At 48.4% G+C, this 8,744-nt stretch overlaps 1 protein-coding gene across 1 annotated transcript; it reads left to right on the plus strand.

Moving 5' to 3' along the window:
* Nucleotides 1-1,504: 1,504 nt before the first annotated feature.
* On the plus strand, nt 1,505-5,638 carry FBXO2 (F-box protein 2). Its single transcript, XM_057382144.1, has 5 exons — nt 1,505-1,886; nt 2,949-3,075; nt 3,172-3,267; nt 3,604-3,739; nt 4,119-5,638. Exons 1-5 carry the CDS (start codon nt 1,505-1,507, stop codon nt 4,251-4,253), a joined length of 876 nt encoding a protein of 291 aa, XP_057238127.1. The 3' UTR covers nt 4,254-5,638.
* Nucleotides 5,639-8,744: the final 3,106 nt, after the last annotated feature.

Here is an 8,744-nt window from a genome sequence, read left to right on the forward strand (position 1 = left end):
TGGGGCGGGTCCTTTCGCGGGCTGGGGCGGGGCCGCGCTCCTTTATCTCCAGAGCCCGGGCTGCCCGAGCTGGACACACGGACCCCATCAGGGTATTCCGACCCAGCCCGGCCCGGCCGTGCCCAGGTAAGAGCTTTCGGTGCCTCTTCCGAGCCCCTGCGGGTTTTCTGGGCTGTCTCCTGGGCAGGGAGGGAGGGGGGACACGCCTGTGCCCCGGGTACGGTGAGGGACGGGCGCTGCCGGGGAGCGTGTCCGTGATGCAAAGCCATTCACAGCTTGGGTGCTGAACCGGCGTGGGACAGGAAAGGTACCTCCGCCCCCCTCCGAGAGCGGGGGAAAGCCAGGCTAACAGTGCTCCATCAGCAGGCAGGGAGCAGGAGAGGCTTCTGTAATTTCTGCACGAGATGAAATCAGCATGATCCYTCCTGTCTACTTTTTTAAAATTACATTTTAGCCTTCAGGATTGTCGTTGGGGGTTGGAAATGTGGAGAGAATAGGAAATCACTAATGCTACCTCCATAAAAGCTAGGGAATTTGAAATGACAGTTTGCCCCTAGGAGGTGCAGTGCAGATAGAGGACATATGATGCTCTGCATCGGAACATCTAGATTGAGGATGCTGTTACAGCAGTGACTCCCTGTTTCTTCTTTCCCTTGCCAGGTTTGGCACTGTTGTATTTTGTTAAGTTGCATTTTGTATTTTGTTAAGTTTTGTTAAGCCAGGGTATTTCACTTCTGTTCTTATGCTCTTCCAGGCTTAATGAGTCATTCCTAAGGAGTTTGGCTGCATCCATGCAGTTTGCTGCAATCTCAGCAGTTTCCCAGCACCAGARCTGAGCTGACATAAAAGCAGTGTCACAATGCATCCCTTATGGATGGCATGGGCTGCAAATCTGCACACTCATCTTTCCATAGTCCTGCAGCACCTGGGCCTGGAACTCAGGGCAATAKAGAGCTGTTTGGAGTCCAGAATTAGCACATGAAGTTAGAGCAAACCTTCTGACTTAATTCCCCCAGYTATGAGGCCATAGAAAATAGAATATTGGAGAACATCAGCTATTTTTAGTTGGTTTTTTTTTTAGTTAGTTTTACCTGTGCTTTATAGAGGCTCCTGACTAAGGAGATTAGGTGCCAGCCCTCTGACAGAAAGCCTGTCAGATACAGAATAAACCACTGCAAAGGTGGCTGCAAGATGCTTATTGCTGATACTTCAGTACTGCTTTGCAGCATTTGTTATCAGGGATGTTCTGAAGGGTAGAACAAACACCCTTGTGCCTCCCTCTGCAGAGGAAATCATTACTAAGAAACTGATTTTTGCAATAGCAAAGATGCTGGAAGGACTAATTTCCAGCCTGGAAAATGAAGAAACTGCCCACAAATGCACACATTTTGTGGGCAGATTTAATTGAGGACTTTTACTTAGGACATAAAAACATTAATCTGCTTCAGGATATTAACTTAATAAAGAACAGAAGACCTTGAGGTCACTCTATGACCCCAAAATCATGCCATCAGATAACATGCTTATTTTTCCTTCTTTACTGCTGCATCAGTGTCTGACCTTGCTGAGGGTGGGAGACCCTCACCACTCCTTTCCACCCTCTCTCTCAGACAGCTCTGCTCAGCCTGGCCCAGGGATGGAGTCCCTYCCTGAAGGAGTCCTTATCCAAATCCTGGCTTCTATACCTGCAGTGGATCTGATACTGGTGTGCCGCCTGGTCTGCTGCCAGTGGAAGAACCTGGTTGATGGAGCTGCACTKTGGATCCTGAAGTGTCAGCAGGAAGGCCTCACCAGAGCAGAGTCAGAGGAAGAGGTAGAGAACTGGCAAAACTTCTACTTCCTGAGTAAGAAAAGGAAGAATCTCATAAAGAACCCATGTGGTGAAGGTGAGAGACATTACARCAAGCCTCAAGGTGTCAGAAATGACCAGTCACTGACATTTGCACATCTCTAGTCTTTGAAAATAGATCATGGTTGCTATCATATTGCAGCATTTTCTCCTTGCCCAAGAGGCAAGTCACTCARTCCATGCAGCCAAATCATTTAGTGGGCATGAAGACCTTTGACAGTCAGCCTTTGCAAAGGGCTTTACTTAACATTAACTTTATATAACCTCTGCAGGGATCTAAATCGTGTTTGAGACACAATGATGTCCTTTGCAGAACCCACCCAACACAGTAATGGCCGTGGCATGTGTTTCTGTATTGCTTCTTGCCAAGTCAGGACAGGAGAGATTAAGCCTTTGGGCCAGTCTGCCCTCAGCTCAGCAGGCCCTTCAGGCTTCTTTCCTTGGAGCAGCTCAGGCCAGTCGTGTTTTTACCCTCCTCACCACAGCCCACGTTAGAGGCACACACACCATTATTCTGAACCGATGGATTTCACTCACCAGAGCTACAAGGTGCTTAGCAATAAGCAGCAGCAACCAAGCCTCACAACCCAAGCAGCAACAATTTCACACATCATAGACTGAAGCAGTATCAACACAGCTTCCCCATTTTGTTTACAGATGACCTTCTGCAAGCTTTTCCAACATCCAGGTTTCCCTCTCAAAAAGCCCAATGTTTAAGGTCTTACTGCTCAAAAAAATACCACTTAGTGATGTAGAAAACTTAGAAATAAAGCAATCAGTATCTCTCCCCAAGCTCTTTCTGTGCTGAAATGGTGACACACTGATCAGAACACCTAAATTCTTTTCCTGGAGTACTTTCTTAAACAAACTCACACAAACACAGCCATTTTTCTGGGGAATGTTAAAGTTTGGTGTTACTAGGCTCAGTCAGACTAAAGGTTTTTGCTTGACCTTTATTTAACAAACATACCCATAGCCATACAAAATCAGTGCTGTGTCTAATATCAAACTTTCCCAAGCCAGGGGAAGGTTGCAGTGAGAGGTGGTCAGGTTCTCCATGCCCATGGACTCATCCAAGTCTCTTTTCTGCTGTTTTTAGAAGACTTGGAGCACTGGGGAGAGATAGAGAATGGAGGTGATGGCTGGAAAAYTGAAGAGCTCCCAGGGGACTTTGGAAAAGAATTTCCTAGTGAAGAYGTCCATAAATACTTTGTTACGTCTTATGAGTAAGGCTGCTTTCTTCTCTTACTCAGGAACGAGGCATTTTTGGTTCCTCCAGTCCCAGGAGAGACTGTGATACCAATGAACATCTCCTGTTTCAGGTGGTGTCGAAAGGCTCAGGTCATTGACCTTAGGGCTGAGGGCTACTGGGAAGAGCTGATGGATACAACCCAGCCTAAAATCATGGTAAGAGACTGGTAAGTATTAAGAAAGGCTCTGAGGATGGGCAGAATTAAGAAAGATARGGAAGAGCAAGGAGGGCATATACCTCATATATACTGGGCCTTAAAACCTCAGCTGCCAGGATCCTAAATGTGGGACAGGGCTTACAGGCAGCTCCCACAAGCTTTAAACTGTTGGAGCACATGAACTCCAAATCCCATATTCCTGTGGTGAATGAGGGAAAGCAGTGGGCTGGGCTAAGAACCATCACAGGTTTCCATCTCAAACCAAGCCCCCAGTAACTTGGTGAGAGTGGTAGAACGTTTGCAGAGCATTTACAGATAATCCCAACAGCTTGGCTCTCCATGCAGGTATGCAGGACGCAGTGATGCTGGCTGCCTCTATGAGCTGTGTGTGAGGCTGCTCTCTGAGAATGAGGATGTGCTGGCTGAGTACAAAAGTGAGACTATCACCATCCCAGAGGACAATGATGCCAGCTGGACTGAGGTGAGTTACAGCTATGGCCTCAGTAAGTGACACCCAACCTACATGAATCAGGAGAATTCTCCAAGGGGAGGAGAAAGCTCTATCATGTTCTCTGGAGCCATAACCCTATGAGTGAGCAAGGAAAAGGGAGACTACCTTACAGAAAACTTGGAAACTTGCTGAGTTACCACTGCAGGTGTAAGGTGAAGAGATGTCCAACTGGGAGCGATTAAGTGGCCATTGAACAATTGAGATCAAAGTTTCTCCCACTGTAAATGTCCCCACTGTTACAGCCTGGTAGGCCTGACCGTGGCCAGTGGGGCTGAAGGCTCTGTGCATTGAACAGTGGTAGGTTCATGGTGGTTTGACACTAACAACTATTTTGTCTCTTGTCCCAAAGATCTCCCACACCTTTTCCAGCTATGGGCCTGGGGTCCGCTTTGTCCGCTTTGAACACGGCGGTCAGGACACGCTGTTCTGGAAGGGATGGTATGGTGTCCGTGTCACCAACAGCAGCGTGACAGTGGAGCCATAGCTATGCTGAACTGGGACCTGCATGCTGGAGCTGACTTCCCTCAGGGCATCCCATGGCCTCTGGATGGTTTCTGCATGGTGCTGCTTCTGGCTGTAGAGCATATGGCCTTTCTGTATAGGAACACGCGTGCAAGATGCCAGGAGCCAGCACCCATCCTTGCTCAAGGGGACTGTGCAGAGAATGTGAATGAATCTGTGAATGCACTGCAAGACTCAGCCTCACCACTTGCACTGATGTTCTCCATCAGACAGGAGATCACCTATAAATTCTGTGGATGTCCTCTCCTAGGCCTCTAATCCCTAGCACTCAGCCTAAGCAAGGCATCTCTCCTGCCTACTTCCCAGACTTCAGCACTCCTTAACTTTTAGGGGAACTGCAAGTATATTTTCTGGAAGCTAGAGTGGGAAGAAAAGAATAAAGAAATCCACAGATCCTGTGTCTCAACACATGGTAGGGAGATGCAGAGCCCTGTTACCAACTTCTGTGACCTGCAGTGAAAAGCTTGGTTTCTCCTGTTTATAAACAGGTAGCATTGTTTACCACAGAGGGGCTCTAGCTTGGCTGTCAAGTGCTATTAGTTTAATTTTTAGTGATAATGCAAAGCAAGAGGGATTGGATCCTCTTCTCTTACACTGTTCCCAGCATCTGTTTATCAAGGAAAGTGCTTGGACCAGAACCCTGTCTGGTGTCCAACCCTGGGGCTTCATTTGGCTCCCTCACACAGATGACATCTGAGAGTAATTGCTGAGGAGGAGAGAGAGATGGCAACAACTTGGGGAAATGGGTTAGAAAAAATTGGGGATAGAGTCCAGGAACAAATGGAAACAAACTCTTCTACCCCTTCCTGGCCTCTGCATGCTTCATGCAACAAGCATCCTGGTCATCCAGTGTGACTTTTCTAGCAGGACACAGAAGGCTGTTTGCTTCCTAACACTGTCTGCAATAAGTACACMTCTTCATCCACCATGTGCTTGCTGTCAAGACAGCACATCACTCTCCCACATGTGCCTCRATATCACTTAGGGCTGTAAACCCCATCCTGAACGTGCCCCTGAGCTTCCCTGAGCCAAGACTACTGTCCCTGCCAGTTAAGGACGCACTCAGAAGAGCATCCCCTAACAGAGCTGGTGTTACCTAGACCAGGTGCTTACATTTTTGTCTTCCCTCCCTGGGCTSCCATTTAAGTGCCCCCTTACATATGCAATGACTGCTACTGCCTGCAGCCAAAGGAGAGAGTTTCCCACTTGGGCACTGTTCCTGCTGCTTCCTCAGGATTCCTGCACAGCTGCACCTGGATGCCACAGGCAGACAGGACTCCCAAACCACAGCCAYGCCAGAGTCCAGGCAGTCATAATAAAGTGACACAATTGTGTGTGGATATTCTTTTGTGTGCTGGCTATTTGTGTCCTGTGCTCAAGCATCTGTCATCTGATTACGTGGCCCATGTCAGCCAATCCAGTCCAAAAGCAGGAGTCACTGTACCTTGTATACCAGGGTGTCCCTGAAAGAGATACGTGCTCTGTTCCCCAGCACCCTGGGCCCTTGAGAAGCACTTGATGGGCAATGGGTCTGCAGTGTAACAGCAAGCAGAAGTGCCCTTCAACCATAGTGGGAATTCATTCAAGGCACAGAGAAGATCCAGGAAGGCTCCTACACAGTCCAGCCCTGCTGCACACCTACCAGATCATTTGTCACTAGCTCTACTGCAAGCTCAGCCTTAGTTCTGACTCAGGAGGCACCAGAATCAGTTCAGAGTTTAATTGTTTCCCCTCCCTTACCCCTGCACACACTGTCACRCAGTGCTGCTTTATCCACCCCAGCCTTTAATGCAGCTGTTAGTTAATATTCAGGTCACTGTCAACTCCCTGCCCCACAGAAGAAAAAATCCAGCTCTCAGTCCTTAAGGAATCAGTACAGTGGGGGGATCAATATTTCAYATCTCAATGCAATTGTTAAACTGAACCCTTCCTAAGTCACCAGCTCACAGTCAGGATAAACCCCAGGCTTGATTCCCTGTAAAATCAGCTCGTAGAGGCTGAGAATGGCAYTTYCTGAAAGACAGGATAGCAGAGCATCGACTACTGCAGCAGAGACATTAAAGATCTAAAACTGCAGCAGAGATTTGCAGATTGACAGATWATTCTGAGTTGGAAGGGACTCACAAGGATTAACCCTTTGGATATTGTGGTCCTYGTACAGCTAGGGTAGGACCATGGTCTCCACTGTGAGTTTATCTAGGCTGAAGCACTAAATGCACACATCCTCCCCAGCAGCTCTGTTACAATGAACACAGTTTTCTGAGCCTTTTGTCCTTGTGCTCCCTCTTCATGGCAGCAACACCCCATGTTGACATTGGCTGTCAGGGGCATCTTGCAAAGCTYGTCCTGACCTTCCTGCTCCCCTCCAAGAGGTTTCTTCCAAGACRGTGCCTGCAACCTCACTGCAGGGAACAGCCACCTCTGCTTCACAGAGCTGCTCATAAAAGGCATAGCTGACCTCAGGGGAGCAATTACTCACATCCATGAGTATGTCTAATCCCTCTGTGTGTRCCAGGAGTGTCTCCACAGCCTTTGGAGATCGCTCTGGCCAGCACTGCCCTGGTGCTGTGCAGTAAGAATTCCCCATCACCCTTGCTGGTAACAGGCTGACACACACACACCCTGTAAGCTTGTAGCTCATACCTTACCAGAGACAAAGAACCAGAGGGCTCGTCCACGTGGATGTTCCAGAAGTTTATTCCCAGAGGGGATCCAGAGGTGAAGAGAAAGAGCTCAGTTCTCTGCCCCCAGATATGGAGCTGTGGGATCACCTGGACAGAGTGGAGAGAGAGGGCAAAGGGGATCCAGTGACCAGTGGGGGAAGGGATGGGTGCAGTGAGGGACCAGGTTAGGTCCAACCGGGGTAGGAGGATTTACATATTCTTGGAAGGAACCATCTAATTCTCAAAGGAGTTGTTGGGTCTTTCCACCACCGAGTTCCAGCTGTCCCAGGGCAGTTCAGCCCCCCAGCAGACCCCCGGGTGCTGTCATCCACCACAACAGTGGTGGTTTGTTTTTAAATTTTGTTTTGCTTTTTGTTTTTGGGGATTTTTGTTAGTTTTTTTTTTTTCATTTAAACTTCTACAGTAAGTCTCTTGCAGAGGAACAGAACAGAGCAATATGAGGTCCTGGCAAGGAAGTACTATCATACATCTCCTGTCAAGTCTAATTGAATTTTTCTATATGAAGCATCTATGATTACCCACCTGGGGGGTTGTGGACAGATTGAGTTTTCTCCACACTAGGCAGTTCAAGACTGGGGATGAGACAGTTGTGGGAGAAAATAAAAATAATCTATCTGACCATTCCCTGTTGCTTGTAGTCCAGCTGTTCGAGCCAGTTGTAAAAGGGAGGGTAGTGCAGGAGCTTGATTCCCTGTAAAATCAGCTCATAGAGGCTGAGAATGGCACTTCCTGAAAGACAGGATAGCAGAGCATCAACCACAGCAGAGACATTAAAGATCTRAARCTGCAGCAGAGATTCACAGATTGAYAGWTTATTCTGAGTTGGAAGGGACTCACAAGGATCACTGARTACAACTCGTAAGTAAATGGCCCATMCAGGGATTGATCCCACAASCTTGGTGTGTTGTATTCKTAGCACCATGCTCCAAACAAATGRGAYAATCTCAGGGTCAGGCACCAGCAGGGTCACAGRTAATGGGATGGGAAATGAGGGATTTATCCTTACCTGTCAAGAGCAGAAATCTTCCCAAAGGAAAGCACTGAACTGATGAAGAAACATTCCCTGGGGCAGACATCTCCCTTTGCAGCCACTCCCACACCTCCTTCACTGCTGTCCCACATCCTGCAGATACCTTAGGAGACATGTAAACAGTCCACGTGCCAACAGCCATGTCACTGAGCTAATCTGATCCCTGCTTCTCCTTCCATCCAGCTAGCTCCTTCTGATGTCCTCAGGGCASTGACTGCCCTGGCCTCAGTCTCCTTACCTAGTGGGGAAATAAGGACCCAGAATAGGATGCTTCCCTACAGTTCCACTTGCTTTGGAATTAAAGAGAGAACAGCTACGGAAGTCTCACAGAAGCTGCCAAGCACAAGGACTGCCTRAGAGAGCCGAGCTCCCTACAAAGCAGTGTGTGTGAAAAGCAAAGATTCACAGAAAATCAGAACAAGATATTCATAATTAAGACTGACACTTGAGGAAGGATTGTCCCAGGAACAGAGAAGCGAAGACAGTCAGGCACAACTGGGACTGTGCCACCCTCCCCAAACCCGTCCCTGGGCGGTGACAGCAGAGGGCACTCGGGCTGCAGGCAGGAGCTGCTGGGGTTGCTGCTCTCTCCRTGCCGAGTGACGCACAAGAGATGTCATTGTACCGCTCTGGATGTGTTTTGGGTCTGAGCAAAGCACCTTGTTTCTTCCAGCTGCAGTTTAGGTGTTTTCTTCTCGTCCTGCTGCAGTGCCGTGGTTTGCAGAGCAGCCTTTGCTGC

Source organism: Malurus melanocephalus, unplaced genomic scaffold, assembly GCF_030028575.1.
Source record: "Malurus melanocephalus ecotype Western Australia unplaced genomic scaffold, MMel_1.1 scaffold_552, whole genome shotgun sequence".
Lineage (NCBI taxonomy): Eukaryota > Metazoa > Chordata > Aves > Passeriformes > Maluridae > Malurus > Malurus melanocephalus.